At 43.9% G+C, this 22,500-nt stretch overlaps 1 protein-coding gene across 1 annotated transcript in view; it reads left to right on the forward strand.

The window, feature by feature from the left end:
• The window catches only part of ubr2 (ubiquitin protein ligase E3 component n-recognin 2), a 150,507-nt gene that overhangs the window by 87,477 nt on the left and 40,530 nt on the right, over positions 1–22,500 (forward strand). The window contains exons 27-30 of the mRNA XM_083774845.1: positions 788–942; positions 1,897–1,999; positions 3,282–3,391; positions 5,860–5,940. Of these exons, the coding sequence (XP_083630971.1) occupies positions 788–942; positions 1,897–1,999; positions 3,282–3,391; positions 5,860–5,940 (449 nt within the window). The remainder of the gene's footprint in view (positions 1–787; positions 943–1,896; positions 2,000–3,281; positions 3,392–5,859; positions 5,941–22,500) is intronic.

The raw sequence follows: 22,500 nt of genomic DNA on the forward strand, positions 1-22,500 counted from the left end.
TGATATTCTATTAGTTTTAGTATGGCTGTGATATTCTGTTAGTTTTAGTATGGCTGTGATATTCTATTAGTTTTAGTATGGCTGTGATATTCTATTAGTTTTAGTATGGCTGTGATATTGTGTTAGTTTTAGTATGGCTGTGATATTGTGTTAGTTTTAGTATGGCTGTGATATTCTATTAGTTTTAGTATGGCTGTGATATTCTATTAGTTTTAGTATGGCTGTGATATTGTGTTAGTTTTAGTATGGCTGTGATATTGTGTTAGTTTTAGTATGGCTGTGATATTCTATTAGTTTTAGTATGGCTGTGATATTCTATTAGTTTTAGTATGGCTGTGATATTGTGTTAGTTTTAGTATGGCTGTGATATTCTATTAGTTTTAGTATGGCTGTGATATTCTGTTAGTTTTAGTATCCCTGTGATATTGTGTTAGTTTTAGTATGGCTGTGATATTGTGTTAGTTTTAGCATGGCTGTGATATTGTGTTAGTTTTAGTATGGCTGTGATATTGTGTTAGTTTTAGTATCGCTGTGATATTCTATTAGTTTTAGTATGGCTGTGATATTGTGTTAGTTTTAGTATGGCTGTGATATTGTGTTAGTTTTAGTATGGCTGTGATATTGTGTTAGTTTTAGTATGGCTGTGATATTGTGTTAGTTTTAGTATGGCTGTGATATTGTGTTAGTTTTAGTATGGCTGTGATATTGTGTTAGTTTTAGTATGGCTGTGATATTGTGCTGTAGCCACTGTGTCTGTTGATTCATAATAATATTGATATGCTTCCAGCCCTCCCTCCCCCCCTCCCCCCTCCCCTCTGCCCGCTGTTTGCCAGTCTGGTCAACGTCCTTCAGTCTGACGTCCTGCTGGTCATCCTGGGAGCGGTGCTACAGTGGGCCACCGAGCCTAGTACCGGCCACTGGTCTGAGTCCATGTTACAGAGGGTAAGAAACACGGACCCCTAGAACCCCCTAGAACCCCCACGGACCCCCTAGTACCGGACACTGGTCTGAGTCCATGTTACAGAGGGTAAGAAACACGGACCCCTAGAACCCCCTAGAACCCACCTAGAAGCCCCTAGAACCCTCTAGTACCGGACACTGGTCTGAGTCCATGTTACAGAGGGTAAGCCCCCCACGGACCCCTAGAACCCCCTAGAACCCCCACGGACCCCTAGAACCCCCTAGAACCCCCTAGAACCCACCTAGAACCCCCTAGAACCCTCTAGTACCGGACACTGGTCTGAGTCCATGTTACAGAGGGTAAGCCCCCCACGGACCCCTAGAACCCCCTAGAACCCCCTAGAACCCACCTAGAACCCTCTAGTACCGGACACTGGTCTGAGTCCATGTTACAGAGGGTAAGCCCCCCCACGGACCCCTAGAACCCCCTAGAACCCACCTAGAACCCACCTAGAACCCCCTAGTACCGGACACTGGTCTGAGTCCATGTTACAGAGGGTAAGCCCCCCACGGACCCCTAGAACCCCCTAGAACCCACCTAGAACCCCCTAGAACCCCCTAGTACCGGACACTGGTCTGAGTCCATGTTACAGAGGGTAAGCCCCCCACGGACCCCTAGAACCCCCTAGAACCCCCACGGACCCCTAGAACCCCCTAGAACCCCCTAGAACCCACCTAGAACCCCCTAGTACCGGACACTGGTCTGAGTCCATGTTACAGAGGGTAAGCCCCCCACGGACCCCCTAGAACCCCCTAGTACCCACCTAGAACCCCCTAGTACCGGACACTGGTCTGAGAGCATGTTACAGATGCTGATACATGATTCTTGCTTGTTGCTTGTGCGTGCGTGGTGTGCGTGCGCGTGTGGTGCGTGCATGGTGCGTGTGTGCGTGAGTGTGTGTGTGTGTGTGTGTGTGTGTGTGTGTGTGTGTGCAGGTCCTCCATCTCATCGGCATGTCTCTATTGGAGGAGCAGCAGCAGATTGAGAACAGCTCTGGAGACGATGACATCACCTTCAACTTCACCGGCAAGATATCACGTTAGTGCACGCACACACACACGCACGCGCGCGTGCACACACACTCGCACACGCACACGCGCATGCACGCACTTGCTTGTTTATGGTTGACCAACTTCTAAAGACTATTAGCCAGTGATTTAGTCCGCTCAGCGAGACCACCTTCTAAAGACTCTTAGCCAGTGATTTAGTCCGCTCAGCGAGACCACCTCCTAAAGACTCTTAGCCAGTGATTTAGTCCGCTCAGCGAGACCACCTTCTAAAGACTCTTAGCCAGTGATTTAGTCCGCTCAGCGCGACCACCTTCTAAAGACTCTTAGCCAGTGATTTAGTCCGCTCAGCGAGACCACCTTCTAAAGACTCTTAGCCAGTGATTTAGTCCGCTCAGAGTGACCACCTTCTAAAGACTCTTAGCCAGTGATTTAGTCCGCTCAGCGAGACCACCTTCTAAAGACTCTTAGCCAGTGATTTAGTCCGCTCAGCGAGACCACCTCCTAAAGACTCTTAGCCAGTGATTTAGTCCGCTCAGCGAGACCACCTCCTAAAGACTCTTAGCCAGTGATTTAGTCCGCTCAGCGAGACCACCTCCTAAAGACTCTTAGCCAGTGATTTAGTCCGCTCAGCGAGACCACCTCCTAAAGACTCTTAGCCAGTGATTTAGTCCGCTCAGCGAGACCACCTCCTAAAGACTCTTAGCCAGTGATTTAGTCCGCTCAGCGAGACCACCTCCTAAAGACTCTTAGCCAGTGATTTAGTCCGCTCAGCGAGACCACCTCCTAAAGACTCTTAGCCAGTGATTTAGTCCGCTCAGCGAGACCACCTCCTAAAGACTCTTAGTCAGTGATTTAGTCCGCTCAGCGAGACCACCTCCTAAAGACTCTTAGTCAGTGATTTAGTCCGCTCAGCGAGACCACCTTCTAAAGACTCTTAGCCAGTGATTTAGTCCGCTCAGCGAGACCACCTCCTAAAGACTCTTAGCCAGTGATTTAGTCCGCTCAGCGAGACCACCTTCTAAAGACTCTTAGCCAGTGATTTAGTCCGCTCAGCGAGACCACCTTCTAAAGACTCTTAGCCAGTGATTTAGTCCGCTCAGCGAGACCACCTCCTAAAGACTCTTAGCCAGTGATTTAGTCCGCTCAGCGCGACCACCTCCGCCATCGCTGTTTTGGGCAGACGAGGAGGCGCTCTTCTTCTACAACCAAACAGAATGGTGGCGGTCGCTGAACTATCGCCCCCTTGCGGCTGGCGGGGGTTATTTAACTGCCTTCAATATGCAAACCAGATTGTGTTTGTGTGTGTCCAGGCCCAGTGGACGGTTCCAGTAACTCGGCCAGTATCCTCTCTCTCTTGGAGACTCTTCACAACGCTCCACACCTGGAGGTCCACAAGGACACGATCCACTGGACCCTGAAGGTAACATTTACACCATGAAGACTCGATCCCTTAGGAAATACATGGGCAACTGACCACAACGTGTAGTTTGTTGTGGTCTCCGTGGTAACGTGTAGTTTGTTGTGGTCTCCGTGGTAACGTGTAGTTTGTTGTGGTCTCCGTGGTAACGTGTAGTTTGTTGTGGTCTCCGTGGTAACGTGTAGTTTGTTGTGGTCTCCGTGGTAACGTGTAGTTTGTTGTGGTCTCCGTGGTAATGTGTAGTTTGTTGTGGTCTCCGTGGTAACGTGTAGTTTGTTGTGGTCTCCGTGGTAACGTGTAGTTTGTTGTGGTCTCCGTGGTAACGTGTAGTTTGTTGTGGTCTCCGTGGTAATGTGTAGTTTGTTGTGGTCTCCATGGTAACGTGTAGTTTGTTGTGGTCTCCATGGTAACGTGTAGTTTGTTGTGGTCTCCGTGGTAATGTGTAGTTTGTTGCAGTGTTGTTTTTGGCAGGCATTTTTTTGATTTAGTCAGTCTTAGTCTTTTGGAAAAATGCTTAATTAGTCTTAGTCAGTCTTAGTCATTTGAAAAAATGCTTAATTAGTCTTAGTCAGTCTTAGTCATTTCTATCCTTGATAGTTTTAGTCGACGGAAACTCCTAAGGGTTTTAGTCAGTTTTAGTCATTTTAGTAAAAGGTTTTAGTCCAGTTTGTCAAAAAATAAAAAGTCTTTAAATAAAATGTCTATAGCATACAGGTATTAATTAGAGCTGGGACTCGATTAAAAAAAAATTATCTAATGAATCAGAGGCTTTGTAGTTAATCTCGATTAATCACATTTTAATCGCATATCATTATTTGACCCAAGAACTGTGAGAGAGCCATTTTTTTAATGGATTTTGGTATACTAGTGAATCAATGAATAGTGAATACATAAGTTTAAGCAATAAACATTGTTTTTGTAGTAATAATATCTCAAAATTAATTTATATACAGCTTTTCTGAGTACCCAAAAATGCTTTACAAGGGGGACATGAATCAAAAACAACTTTATTAAAGGAAAAACACTAAGTATATAAAAATAAATAGCTGGGGAAAGTAATATTGAAGGTTTGGATGGTGGGGGCATGTCTCTGAGAGTTTTGGGGAATGCATCCTACAGGGTTTGGGGGGGGGGGGCTTCAATTGGTGCAGCAAATATGTGACATGACCATAAGAAAACACCTCTGTGTTTCTTCCGTGGACATACAGTAACAGCCATAGTAGATTTTACATTTTATTTGGCCATAACCGTTTAGTTAGAAACCATGTCATCTGGTCGGGTACTTGAACTGCTACTGGGAGTTGGAATAACGTTAGCTCTGATCCATAGTGTTAGAAGGAGGAAAGTAGGCTTTCACATCTTTTTTATGTTAAAAACGAGGGGCTGCCTGCACAGCTTCCGCGGGTGTGAGTGAGGGGAAAGGATCAAATTAAGTACCATAGAACTCATGAGTCCTAACTACACTATGGACCAGAGCTACTGTTGTTGATTGACGTTAGCTTCCAGGCTAGGCTCGGTGCAACATGTTTCGCATTGAGCCGACACTGGAGGCTTGACGAGGTGCGGTGATATGTGAATTCTTTATTGAATAATTGCACACAACTGTGCTGTAATCCACGCTATCATCGGATAGCCTTTTAAATCCTATTTCCAATCCACGGGGACAAGCAAAGTGATCATAGCGGTGCCGGCTTCCCCCAGTCTGGTGGTGGTCTGAAGAGGACACGCACACAGAGTCGAAATGGGACGGTGTGTGTGTGTGTGTGTGTGTGTGTGTGTGTGCATGCATGCAGATGGGCGTGACCAACTAGGAAAGGAGACTGGAGAGGAGGATAGCGGCGAGTGCAGTGACATTATTGGCGGAACATTTTCATGCATTTAAAACTTTGTTCGTCAAAATCCACTAACATTTTCGTGTAGCCTCGTCTTGTCAACAATAACACACACACGTCTCGTCATCGTCATCAAACAGCTACGGTATTTAGCTCGTCAGCGTCAGTCTTGTCCCGAAATATTTTAGGGTCGTTCGTTTTAGTCCGTCTTAGTCCTGGAAAAAGGGGCGTTGACGTCGTCATTTACGTTATCGTCAGTCCTGACGAAAACAACACTGGTTTGTTGTGGTCTCCATGGTAACGTGTAGTTTGTTGTGGTCTCCGTGGTAATGTGTAGTTTGTTGTGGTCTCCGTGGTAACGTGTAGTTTGTTGTGGTCTCCGTGGTAACGTGTAGTTTGTTGTGGTCTCCGTGGTAACGTGTAGTTTGTTGTGGTCTCCGTGGTAACGTGTAGTTTGTTGTGGTCTCCGTGGTAACGTGTAGTTTGTTGTGGTCTCCGTGGTAACGTGTAGTTTGTTGTGGTCTCCATGGTAACGTGTAGTTTGTTGTGGTCTCCGTGGTAACGTGTAGTTTGTTGTGGTCTCCGTGGTAACGTGTAGTTTGTTGTGGTCTCCATGGTAACGTGTAGTTTGCTTTCCAGGTCGTCTCCAGCAACAAAACCATGAGAGAGAGATCGGCCTCCACGTCTGCCGACACCAGCAACACACACACGCACGACCAGGTCTGACACACACACACGCACGCACGCACGCACGCACACACACACACACACACACACACACACACACACACACACACACACAGGTCTATCGTTTATATCGCCGTGTCGCAAAACAAGCGGTTTTTCCGTCACCACGGTGCCCAGACAGCCAGTGACTTAATCCGATCAGCGCAGCTTGTAGATCTGCTATTTTCAGCATGCAAACAAAGTGTAAAATGACTCGTACTGGATCTCTGTCCACTAGTCCATGCAAACAAAGTGTAAAATGACTCATACTGGATCTCTTGTCCACTAGAGTCCCTTCCTGACCTTTTATTTGTTGACGAAATTGTCAATATATTTAGCCTTACTTTTAGTCATCGTAGCTTAGTGTTCATTTGATTCCGTCCGTGGAAAACAAAGGGGTCGTTTAGGCTTCAGTAGGAAAACAAAGGGGTCGTTTAGGTTTCAGTAGGTAAACAAAGGGGGCGTTTAGGTTTCAGTAGGAAAACAAAGGGGTCGTTTAGGTTTCAGTAGGAAAACAAAGGGGTCGTTTAGGTTTCAGTAGGTAAACAAAGGGGTCGTTTAGGTTTCAGTAGGAAAACAAAGGGGTCGTTTAGGTTTCAGTAGGTAAACAAAGGGGTCGTTTAGGTTTCAGTAGGAAAACAAAGGGGTCGTTTAGGTTTCAGTAGGTAAACAAAGGGGGCGTTTAGGTTTCAGTAGGTAAACAAAGGGGGCGTTTAGGTTTCAGTAGGAAAACAAAGGGGGCGTTTAGGTTTCAGTAGGAAAACAAAGGGGTCGTTTAGGTTTCAGTAGGAAAACAAAGGGGTCGTTTAGGTTTCAGTAGGAAAACAAAGGGGGCGTTTAGGTTTCAGTAGGAAAACAAAGGGGGCGTTTAGGTTTCAGTAGGAAAACAAAGGGGTCGTTTAGGTTTCAGTAGGAAAACAAAGGGGTCGTTTAGGTTTCAGTAGGAAAACAAAGGGGGCGTTTAGGTTTCAGTAGGAAAACAAAGGGGTCGTTTAGGTTTCAGTAGGTGAACAAAGGGGTCGTTTAGGTTTCAGTAGGAAAACAAAGGGGTCGTTTAGGTTTCAGTAGGTAAACAAAGGGGTCGTTTAGGTTTCAGTAGGTAAACAAAGGGGTCGTTTAGGTTTCAGTAGGTAAACAAAGGGGTCGTTTAGGATTCAGTAGGAAAACAAAGGGGTCGTTTAGGTTTCAGTAGGTAAACAAAGGGGTCGTTTAGGTTTCAGTAGGAAAACAAAGGGGTCGTTTAGGTTTCAGTAGGTAAACAAAGGGGTCGTTTAGGTTTCAGTAGGAAAACAAAGGGGTCGTTTAGGTTTCAGTAGGAAAACAAAGGGGTCGTTTAGGTTTCAGTAGGAAAACAAAGGGGTCGTTTAGGTTTCAGTAGGTAAACAAAGGGGTCGTTTAGGTTTCAGTAGGTAAACAAAGGGGTCGTTTAGGTTTCAGTAGGAAAACAAAGGGGGCGTTTAGGTTTCAGTAGGAAAACAAAGGGGTCGTTTAGGTTTCAGTAGGAAAACAAAGGGGTCGTTTAGGTTTCAGTAGGAAAACAAAGGGGTCGTTTAGGTTTCAGTAGGAAAACAAAGGGGTCGTTTAGGTTTCAGTAGGTAAACAAAGGGGTCGTTTAGGTTTCAGTAGGTAAACAAAGGGGTCGTTTAGGTTTCAGTAGGAAAACAAAGGGGTCGTTTAGGTTTCAGTAGGTAAACAAAGGGGTCGTTTAGGTTTCAGTAGGAAAACAAAGGGGTCGTTTAGGTTTCAGTAGGAAAACAAAGGGGTCGTTTAGGTTTCAGTAGGAAAACAAAGGGGTCGTTTAGGTTTCAGTAGGAAAACAAAGGGGGCGTTTAGGTTTCAGTAGGAAAACAAAGGGGTCGTTTAGGTTTCAGTAGGAAAACAAAGGGGTCGTTTAGGTTTCAGTAGGAAAACAAAGGGGTCGTTTAGGTTTCAGTAGGAAAACAAAGGGGTCGTTTAGGTTTCAGTAGGAAAACAAAGGGGGCGTTTAGGTTTCAGTAGGTAAACAAAGGGGGCGTTTAGGTTTCAGTAGGAAAACAAAGGGGGCGTTTAGGTTTCAGTAGGAAAACAAAGGGGTCGTTTAGGTTTCAGTAGGAAAACAAAGGGGTCGTTTAGGTTTCAGTAGGAAAACAAAGGGGGCGTTTAGGTTTCAGTAGGAAAACAAAGGGGGCGTTTAGGTTTCAGTAGGAAAACAAAGGGGTCGTTTAGGTTTCAGTAGGAAAACAAAGGGGTCGTTTAGGTTTCAGTAGGAAAACAAAGGGGTCGTTTAGGTTTCAGTAGGTAAACAAAGGGGTCGTTTAGGTTTCAGTAGGAAAACAAAGGGGGCGTTTAGGTTTCAGTAGGAAAACAAAGGGGTCGTTTAGGTTTCAGTAGGTAAACAAAGGGGTCGTTTAGGTTTCAGTAGGAAAACAAAGGGGTCGTTTAGGTTTCAGTAGGTAAACAAAGGGGTCGTTTAGGTTTCAGTAGGTAAACAAAGGGGTCGTTTAGGTTTCAGTAGGTAAACAAAGGGGTCGTTTAGGATTCAGTAGGTAAACAAAGGGGTCGTTTAGGTTTCAGTAGGAAAACAAAGGGGGCGTTTAGGTTTCAGTAGGTAAACAAAGGGGGCGTTTAGGTTTCAGTAGGTAAACAAAGGGGTCGTTTAGGTTTCAGTAGGTAAACAAAGGGGTCGTTTAGGTTTCAGTAGGTAAACAAAGGGGGCGTTTAGGTTTCAGTAGGAAAACAAAGGGGTCGTTTAGGTTTCAGTAGGTAAACAAAGGGGTCATTTAGGTTTCAGTAGGTAAACAAAGGGGTCGTTTAGGTTTCAGTAGGAAAACAAAGGGGTCGTTTAGGTTTCAGTAGGAAAACAAAGGGGTCGTTTAGGTTTCAGTAGGAAAACAAAGGGGTCGTTTAGGTTTCAGTAGGAAAACAAAGGGTCGTTTAGGTTTCAGTAGGAAAACAAAGGGGTCGTTTAGGTTTCAGTAGGAAAACAAAGGGGGCGTTTAGGTTTCAGTAGGAAAACAAAGGGGTCGTTTAGGTTTCAGTAGGAAAACAAAGGGGGCGTTTAGGTTTCAGTAGGAAAACAAAGGGGTCGTTTAGGTTTCAGTAGGAAAACAAAGGGGTCGTTTAGGTTTCAGTAGGAAAACAAAGGGGTCGTTTAGGTTTCAGTAGGAAAACAAAGGGGTCGTTTAGGTTTCAGTAGGAAAACAAAGGGGTCGTTTAGGTTTCAGTAGGAAAACAAAGGGGGCGTTTAGGTTTCAGTAGGAAAACAAAGGGGTTGTTTAGGTTTCAGTAGGAAAACAAAGGGGGCGTTTAGGTTTCAGTAGGAAAACAAAGGGGTCGTTTAGGTTTCAGTAGGTAAACAAAGGGGTCGTTTAGGCTTCAGTAGGAAAACAAAGGGGTCGTTTAGGTTTCAGTAGGTAAACAAAGGGGTCGTTTAGGCTTCAGTAGGAAAACAAAGGGGTCGTTTAGGTTTCAGTAGGAAAACAAAGGGGGCGTTTAGGTTTCAGTAGGAAAACAAAGGGGTCGTTTAGGTTTCAGTAGGTAAACAAAGGGGTCGTTTAGGTTTCAGTAGGAAAACAAAGGGGTCGTTTAGGTTTCAGTAGGAAAACAAAGGGGTCGTTTAGGTTTCAGTAGGAAAACAAAGGGGTCGTTTAGGTTTCAGTAGGAAAACAAAGGGGTCGTTTAGGTTTCAGTAGGAAAACAAAGGGGTCGTTTAGGTTTCAGTAGGTAAACAAAGGGGTCGTTTAGGTTTCAGTAGGAAAACAAAGGGGTCGTTTAGGTTTCAGTAGGAAAACAAAGGGGGCGTTTAGGTTTCAGTAGGAAAACAAAGGGGGCGTTTAGGTTTCAGTAGGAAAACAAAGGGTCGTTTAGGTTTCAGTAGGAAAACAAAGGGGTCGTTTAGGTTTCAGTAGGAAAACAAAGGGGTCGTTTAGGTTTCAGTAGGTAAACAAAGGGGTCGTTTAGGTTTCAGTAGGAAAACAAAGGGGTCGTTTAGGTTTCAGTAGGAAAACAAAGGGGTCGTTTAGGTTTCAGTAGGTGAACAAAGGGGTCGTTTAGGTTTCAGTAGGTAAACAAAGGGGTCGTTTAGGTTTCAGTAGGTAAACAAAGGGGTCGTTTAGGTTTCAGTAGGAAAACAAAGGGGGCGTTTAGGTTTCAGTAGGTAAACAAAGGGGGCGTTTAGGTTTCAGTAGGAAAACAAAGGGGTCGTTTAGGTTTCAGTAGGAAAACAAAGGGGGCGTTTAGGTTTCAGTAGGTAAACAAAGGGGGCGTTTAGGTTTCAGTAGGAAAACAAAGGGGGCGTTTAGGTTTCAGTAGGAAAACAAAGGGGGCGTTTAGGTTTCAGTAGGAAAACAAAGGGGGCGTTTAGGTTTCAGTAGGAAAACAAAGGGGTCGTTTAGGTTTCAGTAGGAAAACAAAGGGGTCGTTTAGGTTTCAGTAGGAAAACAAAGGGGTCGTTTAGGTTTCAGTAGGAAAACAAAGGGGGCGTTTAGGTTTCAGTAGGAAAACAAAGGGGGCGTTTAGGTTTCAGTAGGAAAACAAAGGGGTCGTTTAGGTTTCAGTAGGAAAACAAAGGGGTCGTTAAGGTTTCAGTAGGTAAACAAAGGGGTCGTTTAGGTTTCAGTAGGAAAACAAAGGGGTCGTTTAGGTTTCAGTAGGAAAACAAAGGGGTCGTTTAGGTTTCAGTAGGTAAACAAAGGGGTCGTTTAGGTTTCAGTAGGAAAACAAAGGGGTCGTTTAGGTTTCAGTAGGAAAACAAAGGGGGCGTTTAGGTTTCAGTAGGTAAACAAAGGGGGCGTTTAGGTTTCAGTAGGTAAACAAAGGGGGCGTTTAGGTTTCAGTAGGTAAACAAAGGGGTCGTTTAGGTTTCAGTAGGTAAACAAAGGGGTCGTTTAGGTTTCAGTAGGTAAACAAAGGGGTCGTTTAGGTTTCAGTAGGAAAACAAAGGGGTCGTTTAGGTTTCAGTAGGAAAACAAAGGGGTCGTTTAGGTTTCAGTAGGTAAACAAAGGGGTCGTTTAGGTTTCAGTAGGTAAACAAAGGGGTCGTTTAGGTTTCAGTAGGAAAACAAAGGTGTCGTTTAGGTTTCAGTAGGAAAACAAAGGGGGCGTTTAGGTTTCAGTAGGAAAACAAAGGGGTCGTTTAGGTTTCAGTAGGAAAACAAAGGGGGCGTTTAGGTTTCAGTAGGTAAACAAAGGGGTCGTTTAGGTTTCAGTAGGTAAACAAAGGGGTCGTTTAGGTTTCAGTAGGTAAACAAAGGGGTCGTTTAGGTTTCAGTAGGTAAACAAAGGGGTCGTTTAGGTTTCAGTAGGAAAACAAAGGGGTCGTTTAGGTTTCAGTAGGAAAACAAAGGGGGGCGTTTAGGTTTCAGTAGGAAAACAAAGGGGTCATTTAGGTTTCAGTAGGAAAACAAAGGGGTCGTTTAGGTTTCAGTAGGTAAACAAAGGGGGCGTTTAGGTTTCAGTAGGTAAACAAAGGGGGCGTTTAGGTTTCAGTAGGAAAACAAAGGGGTCGTTTAGGTTTCAGTAGGTAAACAAAGGGGTCGTTTAGGTTTCAGTAGGAAAACAAAGGGGTCGTTTAGGTTTCAGTAGGTAAACAAAGGGGTCGTTTAGGTTTCAGTAGGAAAACAAAGGGGTCGTTTAGGTTTCAGTAGGTAAACAAAGGGGTCGTTTAGGTTTCAGTAGGTAAACAAAGGGGTCGTTTAGGTTTCAGTAGGAAAACAAAGGGTCGTTTAGGTTTCAGTAGGTAAACAAAGGGGTCGTTTAGGTTTCAGTAGGTAAACAAAGGGGGCGTTTAGGTTTCAGTAGGAAAACAAAGGGGTCGTTTAGGTTTCAGTAGGAAAACAAAGGGGGCGTTTAGGTTTCAGTAGGAAAACAAAGGGGTCGTTTAGGTTTCAGTAGGAAAACAAAGGGGGCGTTTAGGTTTCAGTAGGTAAACAAAGGGGTCGTTTAGGTTTCAGTAGGTAAACAAAGGGGGCGTTTAGGTTTCAGTAGGTAAACAAAGGGGTCGTTTAGGTTTCAGTAGGAAAACAAAGGGGTCGTTTAGGTTTCAGTAGGTAAACAAAGGGGTCGTTTAGGTTTCAGTAGGAAAACAAAGGGGTCGTTTAGGTTTCAGTAGGAAAACAAAGGGGTCGTTTAGGTTTCAGTAGGAAAACAAAGGGGTCGTTTAGGTTTCAGTAGGAAAACAAAGGGGTTGTTTAGGTTTCAGTAGGAAAACAAAGGGGGCGTTTAGGTTTCAGTAGGTAAACAAAGGGGTCGTTTAGGTTTCAGTAGGAAAACAAAGGGGTCGTTTAGGTTTCAGTAGGAAAACAAAGGGGGCGTTTAGGTTTCAGTAGGAAAACAAAGGGGTCGTTTAGGTTTCAGTAGGAAAACAAAGGGGTCGTTTAGGTTTCAGTAGGAAAACAAAGGGGGCGTTTAGGTTTCAGTAGGAAAACAAAGGGGTCGTTTAGGTTTCAGTAGGAAAACAAAGGGGTCGTTTAGGTTTCAGTAGGAAAACAAAGGGGTCGTTTAGGTTTCAGTAGGAAAACAAAGGGGTCGTTTAGGTTTCAGTAGGTAAACAAAGGGGTCGTTTAGGTTTCAGTAGGTAAACAAAGGGGTCGTTTAGGTTTCAGTAGGAAAACAAAGGGGTCGTTTAGGTTTCAGTAGGTAAACAAAGGGGTCGTTTAGGCTTCAGTAGGTAAACAAAGGGGGCGTTTAGGTTTCAGTAGGAAAACAAAGGGGTCGTTTAGGTTTCAGTAGGTAAACAAAGGGGTCGTTTAGGTTTCAGTAGGAAAACAAAGGGGTCGTTTAGGTTTCAGTAGGAAAACAAAGGGGTCGTTTAGGTTTCAGTAGGAAAACAAAGGGGGCGTTTAGGTTTCAGTAGGTAAACAAAGGGGGCGTTTAGGTTTCAGTAGGAAAACAAAGGGGTCGTTTAGGTTTCAGTAGGAAAACAAAGGGGGCGTTTAGGTTTCAGTAGGAAAACAAAGGGGTCGTTTAGGTTTCAGTAGGAAAACAAAGGGGTCGTTTAGGTTTCAGTAGGAAAACAAAGGGGGCGTTTAGGTTTCAGTAGGAAAACAAAGGGGTCGTTTAGGTTTCAGTAGGAAAACAAAGGGGTCGTTTAGGTTTCAGTAGGTAAACAAAGGGGTCGTTTAGGTTTCAGTAGGAAAACAAAGGGGTCGTTTAGGTTTCAGTAGGTAAACAAAGGGGTCGTTTAGGTTTCAGTAGGTAAACAAAGGGGTCGTTTAGGTTTCAGTAGGAAAACAAAGGGGTCGTTTAGGTTTCAGTAGGAAAACAAAGGGGTCGTTTAGGTTTCAGTAGGAAAACAAAGGGGGCGTTTAGGTTTCAGTAGGAAAACAAAGGGGGCGTTTAGGTTTCAGTAGGAAAACAAAGGGGTCGTTTAGGTTTCAGTAGGAAAACAAAGGGGGCGTTTAGGTTTCAGTAGGAAAACAAAGGGGCGTTTAGGTTTCAGTAGGAAAACAAAGGGGGCGTTTAGGTTTCAGTAGGTAAACAAAGGGGTCGTTTAGGTTTCAGTAGGAAAACAAAGGGGTCGTTTAGGTTTCAGTAGGAAAACAAAGGGGGCGTTTAGGTTTCAGTAGGTAAACAAAGGGGTCGTTTAGGTTTCAGTAGGAAAACAAAGGGGTCGTTTAGGTTTCAGTAGGAAAACAAAGGGGTCGTTTAGGTTTCAGTAGGTAAACAAAGGGGTCGTTTAGGTTTCAGTAGGAAAACAAAGGGGTCGTTTAGGTTTCAGTAGGAAAACAAAGGGGGCGTTTAGGTTTCAGTAGGTAAACAAAGGGGTCGTTTAGGTTTCAGTAGGTAAACAAAGGGGTCGTTTAGGTTTCAGTAGGAAAACAAAGGGGTCGTTTAGGTTTCAGTAGGAAAACAAAGGGGTCGTTTAGGTTTCAGTAGGAAAACAAAGGGGTCGTTTAGGTTTCAGTAGGAAAACAAAGGGGTCGTTTAGGTTTCAGTAGGAAAACAAAGGGGGCGTTTAGGTTTCAGTAGGAAAACAAAGGGGCGTTTAGGTTTCAGTAGGAAAACAAAGGGGGCGTTTAGGTTTCAGTAGGTAAACAAAGGGGTCGTTTAGGTTTCAGTAGGAAAACAAAGGGGTCGTTTAGGTTTCAGTAGGAAAACAAAGGGGGCGTTTAGGTTTCAGTAGGTAAACAAAGGGGTCGTTTAGGTTTCAGTAGGAAAACAAAGGGGTCGTTTAGGTTTCAGTAGGAAAACAAAGGGGTCGTTTAGGTTTCAGTAGGTAAACAAAGGGGTCGTTTAGGTTTCAGTAGGAAAACAAAGGGTCGTTTAGGTTTCAGTAGGAAAACAAAGGGGTCGTTTAGGTTTCAGTAGGAAAACAAAGGGGGCGTTTAGGTTTCAGTAGGTAAACAAAGGGGTCGTTTAGGTTTCAGTAGGAAAACAAAGGGGTCGTTTAGGTTTCAGTAGGAAAACAAAGGGGTCGTTTAGGTTTCAGTAGGAAAACAAAGGGGTCGTTTAGGTTTCAGTAGGAAAACAAAGGGGGCGTTTAGGTTTCAGTAGGTAAACAAAGGGGTCGTTTAGGTTTCAGTAGGAAAACAAAGGGGTCGTTTAGGTTTCAGTAGGAAAACAAAGGGGGCGTTTAGGTTTCAGTAGGTAAACAAAGGGGGCGTTTAGGTTTCAGTAGGTAAACAAAGGGGTCGTTTAGGTTTCAGTAGGAAAACAAAGGGGTCGTTTAGGTTTCAGTAGGAAAACAAAGGGTCGTTTAGGTTTCAGTAGGAAAACAAAGGGGGCGTTTATGTTTCAGTAGGAAAACAAAGGGGGCGTTTAGGTTTCAGTAGGTAAACAAAGGGGTCGTTTAGGTTTCAGTAGGAAAACAAAGGGGGCGTTTAGGTTTCAGTAGGAAAACAAAGGGGTCGTTTAGGTTTCAGTAGGAAAACAAAGGGGTCGTTTAGGTTTCAGTAGGAAAACAAAGGGGGCGTTTAGGTTTCAGTAGGAAAACAAAGGGGTCGTTTAGGTTTCAGTAGGAAAACAAAGGGGGCGTTTAGGTTTCAGTAGGTAAACAAAGGGGTCGTTTAGGTTTCAGTAGGAAAACAAAGGGGTCGTTTAGGTTTCAGTAGGTAAACAAAGGGGTCGTTTAGGTTTCAGTAGGAAAACAAAGGGGTCGTTTAGGTTTCAGTAGGTAAACAAAGGGGTCGTTTAGGTTTCAGTAGGAAAACAAAGGGGTCGTTTAGGTTTCAGTAGGAAAACAAAGGGGTCGTGGTTTCAGTAGGAAAACAAAGGGGGCGTTTAGGTTTCAGTAGGAAAACAAAGGGGGCGTTTAGGTTTCAGTAGGTAAACAAAGGGGTCGTTTTTAGGTCGTTTAGGTTTCAGTAGGAAAACAAAGGGGGGCGTTTAGGTTTCAGTAGGAAAACAAAGGGGTCGTTTAGGTTTCAGTAGGTAAACAAAGGGGTCGTTTAGGTTTCAGTAGGAAAACAAAGGGGGCGTTTAGGTTTCAGTAGGAAAACAAAGGGGTCGTTTAGGTTTCAGTAGGAAAACAAAGGGGTCGTTTAGGTTTCAGTAGGTAAACAAAGGGGTCGTTTAGGTTTCAGTAGGAAAACAAAGGGGGCGTTTAGGTTTCAGTAGGAAAACAAAGGGGTCGTTTAGGTTTCAGTAGGAAAACAAAGGGGGCGTTTAGGTTTCAGTAGGTAAACAAAGGGGTCGTTTAGGTTTCAGTAGGTAAACAAAGGGGGCGTTTAGGTTTCAGTAGGAAAACAAAGGGGGCGTTTAGGTTTCAGTAGGAAAACAAAGGGGTCGTTTAGGTTTCAGTAGGTAAACAAAGGGGTCGTTTAGGTTTCAGTAGGAAAACAAAGGGGGCGTTTAGGTTTCAGTAGGAAAACAAAGGGGTCGTTTAGGTTTCAGTAGGAAAACAAAGGGGGCGTTTAGGTTTCAGTAGGAAAACAAAGGGGTCGTTTAGGTTTCAGTAGGTAAACAAAGGGGTCGTTTAGGTTTCAGTAGGAAAACAAAGGGGGCGTTTAGGTTTCAGTAGGAAAACAAAGGGGTCGTTTAGGTTTCAGTAGGTAAACAAAGGGGTCGTTTAGGTTTCAGTAGGAAAACAAAGGGGGCGTTTAGGTTTCAGTAGGAAAACAAAGGGGGCGTTTAGGTTTCAGTAGGTAAACAAAGGGGTCGTTTAGGTTTCAGTAGGTAAACAAAGGGGGCGTTTAGGTTTCAGTAGGAAAACAAAGGGGTCGTTTAGGTTTCAGTAGGAAAACAAAGGGGGCGTTTAGGTTTCAGTAGGAAAACAAAGGGGTCGTTTAGGTTTCAGTAGGTAAACAAAGGGGTCGTTTAGGTTTCAGTAGGAAAACAAAGGGGGCGTTTAGGTTTCAGTAGGAAAACAAAGGGGGCGTTTAGGTTTCAGTAGGAAAACAAAGGGGTCGTGGTTTCAGTAGGAAAACAAAGGGGGCGTTTAGGTTTCAGTAGGAAAACAAAGGGGGCGTTTAGGTTTCAGTAGGTAAACAAAGGGGTCGTTTTTAGGTCGTTTAGGTTTCAGTAGGAAAACAAAGGGGGCGTTTAGGTTTCAGTAGGAAAACAAAGGGGTCGTTTAGGTTTCAGTAGGTAAACAAAGGGGTCGTTTAGGTTTCAGTAGGAAAACAAAGGGGTCGTTTAGGTTTCAGTAGGAAAACAAAGGGGGCGTTTAGGTTTCAGTAGGAAAACAAAGGGGTCGTTTAGGTTTCAGTAGGAAAACAAAGGGGTCGTTTAGGTTTCAGTAGGTAAACAAAGGGGTCGTTTAGGTTTCAGTAGGAAAACAAAGGGGTCGTTTAGGTTTCAGTAGGAAAACAAAGGGGTCGTTTAGGTTTCATTAGGAAAACAAAGGGGGCGTTTAGGCTTCAGTAGGAAAACAAAGGGGTCGTTTAGGTTTCAGTAGGAAAACAAAGGGGTCGTTTAGGTTTCAGTAGGAAAACAAAGGGGTCGTTTAGGTTTCAGTAGGAAAACAAAGGGGTCGTTTAGGTTTCAGTAGGTAAACAAAGGGGGCGTTTAGGTTTCAGTAGGAAAACAAAGGGGGCGTTTAGGTTTCAGTAGGAAAACAAAGGGGTCGTTTAGGTTTCAGTAGGAAAACAAAGGGGTCGTTTAGGTTTCAGTAGGTAAACAAAGGGGTCGTTTAGGTTTCAGTAGGAAAACAAAGGGGGCGTTTAGGTTTCAGTAGGAAAACAAAGGGGGCGTTTAGGTTTCAGTAGGAAAACAAAGGGGGCGTTTAGGTTTCAGTAGGAAAACAAAGGGGGCGTTTAGGTTTCAGTAGGAAAACAAAGGGGGCGTTTAGGTTTCAGTAGGAAAACAAAGGGGTCGTTTAGGTTTCAGTAGGAAAACAAAGGGGGCGTTTAGGTTTCAGTAGGTAAACAAAGGGGGCGTTTAGGTTTCAGTAGGAAAACAAAGGGGGCGTTTAGGTTTCAGTAGGAAAACAAAGGGGGCGTTTAGGTTTCAGTAGGAAAACAAAGGGGGCGTTTAGGTTTCAGTAGGAAAACAAAGGGGGCGTTTAGGTTTCAGTAGGAAAACAAAGGGGGCGTTTAGGTTTCAGTAGGAAAACAAAGGGGGCGTTTAGGTTTCAGTAGGAAAACAAAGGGGTCGTTTAGGTTTCAGTAGGAAAACAAAGGGGTCGTTTAGGTTTCAGTAGGAAAACAAAGGGGTCGTTTAGGTTTCAGTAGGAAAACAAAGGGGGCGTTTAGGTTTCATTAGGAAAACAAAGGGGTCGTTTAGGTTTCAGTAGGAAAACAAAGGGGTCGTTTAGGTTTCAGTAGGAAAACAAAGGGGTCGTTTAGGTTTCAGTAGGAAAACAAAGGGGTCGTGGTTTCAGTAGGAAAACAAAGGGGGCGTTTAGGTTTCAGTAGGAAAACAAAGGGGTCGTTTAGGTTTCAGTAGGTAAACAAAGGGGTCGTTTTTAGGTCGTTTAGGTTTCAGTAGGAAAACAAAGGGGGCGTTTAGGTTTCAGTAGGAAAACAAAGGGGGGCGTTTAGGTTTCAGTAGGAAAACAAAGGGGTCGTTTAGGTTTCAGTAGGAAAACAAAGGGGTCGTTTAGGTTTCAGTAGGAAAACAAAGGGGGCGTTTAGGTTTCAGTAGGAAAACAAAGGGGTCGTTTAGGTTTCAGTAGGAAAACAAAGGGGTCGTTTAGGTTTCAGTAGGAAAACAAAGGGGTCGTTTAGGTTTCAGTAGGTAAACAAAGGGGTCGTTTAGGTTTCAGTAGGTAAACAAAGGGGTCGTTTAGGTTTCAGTAGGAAAACAAAGGGGTCGTTTAGGTTTCAGTAGGAAAACAAAGGGGTCGTTTAGGTTTCAGTAGGTAAACAAAGGGGTCGTTTAGGTTTCAGTAGGTAAACAAAGGGGTCGTTTAGGTTTCAGTAGGAAAACAAAGGGGTCGTTTAGGTTTCAGTAGGAAAACAAAGGGGTCGTTTAGGTTTCAGTAGGAAAACAAAGGGGGCGTTTAGGTTTCAGTAGGAAAACAAAGGGGGCGTTTAGGTTTCAGTAGGAAAACAAAGGGGTCGTTTAGGTTTCAGTAGGAAAACAAAGGGGTCGTTTAGGTTTCAGTAGGAAAACAAAGGGGTCGTTTAGGTTTCAGTAGGAAAACAAAGGGGTCGTTTAGGTTTCAGTAGGAAAACAAAGGGGGCGTTTAGGTTTCAGTAGGAAAACAAAGGGGGCGTTTAGGTTTCAGTAGGAAAACAAAGGGGTCGTTTAGGTTTCAGTAGGAAAACAAAGGGGTCGTTTAGGTTTCAGTAGGTAAACAAAGGGGTCGTTTAGGTTTCAGTAGGAAAACAAAGGGGTCGTTTAGGTTTCAGTAGGAAAACAAAGGGGTCGTTTAGGTTTCAGTAGGAAAACAAAGGGGGCGTTTAGGTTTCAGTAGGAAAACAAAGGGGTCGTGGTTTCAGTAGGAAAACAAAGGGGTCGTTTAGGTTTCAGTAGGAAAACAAAGGGGGCGTTTAGGTTTCAGTAGGTAAACAAAGGGGTCGTTTTTAGGTCGTTTAGGTTTCAGTAGGAAAACAAAGGGGGCGTTTAGGTTTCAGTAGGAAAACAAAGGGGTCGTTTAGGTTTCAGTAGGTAAACAAAGGGGTCGTTTAGGTTTCAGTAGGAAAACAAAGGGGTCGTTTAGGCTTCAGTAGGAAAACAAAGGGGTCGTTTAGGTTTCAGTAGGAAAACAAAGGGGTCGTTTAGGTTTCAGTAGGAAAACAAAGGGGTCGTTTAGGTTTCAGTAGGTAAACAAAGGGGGCGTTTAGGTTTCAGTAGGAAAACAAAGGGGGCGTTTAGGTTTCAGTAGGTAAACAAAGGGGTCGTTTAGGTTTCAGTAGGAAAACAAAGGGGTCGTTTAGGTTTCAGTAGGTAAACAAAGGGGTCGTTTAGGTTTCAGTAGGAAAACAAAGGGGTCGTTTAGGTTTCAGTAGGAAAACAAAGGGGTCGTTTAGGTTTCAGTAGGAAAACAAAGGGGTCGTTTAGGTTTCAGTAGGAAAACAAAGGGGTCGTTTAGGTTTCAGTAGGTAAACAAAGGGGTCATTTAGGTTTCAGTAGGAAAACAAAGGGGTCGTTTAGGTTTCAGTAGGAAAACAAAGGGGTCGTTTAGGTTTCAGTAGGAAAACAAAGGGGGCGTTTAGGTTTCAGTAGGTAAACAAAGGGGTCGTTTAGGTTTCAGTAGGTAAACAAAGGGGTCGTTTAGGTTTCAGTAGGAAAACAAAGGGGTCGTTTAGGTTTCAGTAGGTAAACAAAGGGGTCGTTTAGGTTTCAGTAGGTAAACAAAGGGGTCGTTTAGGTTTCAGTAGGAAAACAAAGGGGTCGTTTAGGTTTCAGTAGGAAAACAAAGGGGTCGTTTAGGTTTCAGTAGGTAAACAAAGGGGTCGTTTAGGTTTCAGTAGGAAAACAAAGGGGTCGTTTAGGTTTCAGTAGGAAAACAAAGGGGTCGTTTAGGTTTCAGTAGGAAAACAAAGGGGGCGTTTAGGTTTCAGTAGGAAAACAAAGGGGTCGTTTAGGTTTCAGTAGGAAAACAAAGGGGTCGTTTAGGTTTCAGTAGGAAAACAAAGGGGTCGTTTAGGTTTCAGTAGGAAAACAAAGGGGTCGTTTAGGTTTCAGTAGGAAAACAAAGGGGGCGTTTAGGTTTCAGTAGGAAAACAAAGGGGGCGTTTAGGTTTCAGTAGGTAAACAAAGGGGTCGTTTAGGTTTCAGTAGGAAAACAAAGGGGTCGTTTAGGTTTCAGTAGGAAAACAAAGGGGTCGTTTAGGTTTCAGTAGGAAAACAAAGGGGGCGTTTAGGTTTCAGTAGGAAAACAAAGGGGGCGTTTAGGTTTCAGTAGGAAAACAAAGGGGTCGTTTAGGTTTCAGTAGGAAAACAAAGGGGTCGTTTAGGTTTCAGTAGGAAAACAAAGGGGTCGTTTAGGTTTCAGTAGGAAAACAAAGGGGTCGTTTAGGTTTCAGTAGGAAAACAAAGGGGGCGTTTAGGTTTCAGTAGGAAAACAAAGGGGGCGTTTAGGTTTCAGTAGGAAAACAAAGGGGTCGTTTAGGTTTCAGTAGGAAAACAAAGGGGTCGTTTAGGTTTCAGTAGGTAAACAAAGGGGTCGTTTAGGTTTCAGTAGGAAAACAAAGGGGTCGTTTAGGTTTCAGTAGGAAAACAAAGGGGTCGTTTAGGTTTCAGTAGGAAAACAAAGGGGGCGTTTAGGTTTCAGTAGGAAAACAAAGGGGTCGTGGTTTCAGTAGGAAAACAAAGGGGTCGTTTAGGTTTCAGTAGGAAAACAAAGGGGGCGTTTAGGTTTCAGTAGGTAAACAAAGGGGTCGTTTTTAGGTCGTTTAGGTTTCAGTAGGAAAACAAAGGGGGCGTTTAGGTTTCAGTAGGAAAACAAAGGGGTCGTTTAGGTTTCAGTAGGTAAACAAAGGGGTCGTTTAGGTTTCAGTAGGAAAACAAAGGGGTCGTTTAGGCTTCAGTAGGAAAACAAAGGGGTCGTTTAGGTTTCAGTAGGAAAACAAAGGGGTCGTTTAGGTTTCAGTAGGAAAACAAAGGGGTCGTTTAGGTTTCAGTAGGAAAACAAAGGGGGCGTTTAGGTTTCAGTAGGAAAACAAAGGGGTCGTTTAGGTTTCAGTAGGTAAACAAAGGGGGCGTTTAGGTTTCAGTAGGAAAACAAAGGGGGCGTTTAGGTTTCAGTAGGAAAACAAAGGGGTCGTTTAGGTTTCAGTAGGTAAACAAAGGGGTAGTTTAGGTTTCAGTAGGAAAACAAAGGGGGCGTTTAGGTTTCAGTAGGAAAACAAAGGGGTCGTGGTTTCAGTAGGAAAACAAAGGGGGCGTTTAGGTTTCAGTAGGAAAACAAAGGGGGCGTTTAGGTTTCAGTAGGTAAACAAAGGGGTCGTTTTTAGGTCGTTTAGGTTTCAGTAGGAAAACAAAGGGGGCGTTTAGGTTTCAGTAGGAAAACAAAGGGGTCGTTTAGGCTTCAGTAGGAAAACAAAGGGGTCGTTTAGGTTTCAGTAGGTAAACAAAGGGGTCGTTTAGGCTTCAGTAGGAAAACAAAGGGGTCGTTTAGGTTTCAGTAGGTAAACAAAGGGGTCGTTTAGGTTTCAGTAGGAAAACAAAGGGGGCGTTTAGGTTTCAGTAGGAAAACAAAGGGGGCGTTTAGGTTTCAGTAGGAAAACAAAGGGGTCGTTTAGGTTTCAGTAGGAAAACAAAGGGGGCGTTTAGGTTTCAGTAGGAAAACAAAGGGGGCGTTTAGGTTTCAGTAGGAAAACAAAGGGGTCGTTTTTAGGTCGTTTAGGTTTCAGTAGGAAAACAAAGGGGTCGTTTAGGTTTCAGTAGGAAAACAAAGGGGGCGTTTAGGTTTCAGTAGGTAAACAAAGGGGGCGTTTAGGTTTCAGTAGGAAAACAAAGGGGGCGTTTAGGTTTCAGTAGGAAAACAAAGGGGTCGTTTAGGTTTCAGTAGGAAAACAAAGGGGGCGTTTAGGCTTCAGTAGGAAAACAAAGGGGTCGTTTAGGTTTCAGTAGGAAAACAAAGGGGTCGTTTAGGTTTCAGTAGGAAAACAAAGGGGTCGTTTAGGTTTCAGTAGGAAAACAAAGGGGTCGTTTAGGTTTCAGTAGGTAAACAAAGGGGGCGTTTAGGTTTCAGTAGGAAAACAAAGGGGGCGTTTAGGTTTCAGTAGGAAAACAAAGGGGTCGTTTAGGTTTCAGTAGGAAAACAAAGGGGGCGTTTAGGTTTCAGTAGGAAAACAAAGGGGGCGTTTAGGTTTCAGTAGGAAAACAAAGGGGTCGTTTAGGTTTCAGTAGGAAAACAAAGGGGGCGTTTAGGTTTCAGTAGGAAAACAAAGGGGGCGTTTAGGTTTCAGTAGGAAAACAAAGGGGTCGTTTAGGTTTCAGTAGGAAAACAAAGGGGGCGTTTAGGCTTCAGTAGGAAAACAAAGGGGTCGTTTAGGTTTCAGTAGGTAAACAAAGGGGTCGTTTAGGTTTCAGTAGGTAAACAAAGGGGTCGTTTAGGTTTCAGTAGGAAAACAAAGGGGTCGTTTAGGTTTCAGTAGGAAAACAAAGGGGTCGTTTAGGTTTCAGTAGGAAAACAAAGGGGTCGTTTAGGTTTCAGTAGGTAAACAAAGGGGGCGTTTAGGTTTCAGTAGGAAAACAAAGGGGGCGTTTAGGTTTCAGTAGGAAAACAAAGGGGTCGTTTAGGTT

This window comes from Protomyctophum parallelum (assembly GCF_964188405.1).
Source record: "Protomyctophum parallelum genome assembly, chromosome: 10".
In the NCBI taxonomy this organism is placed as follows: domain Eukaryota; kingdom Metazoa; phylum Chordata; class Actinopteri; order Myctophiformes; family Myctophidae; genus Protomyctophum; species Protomyctophum parallelum.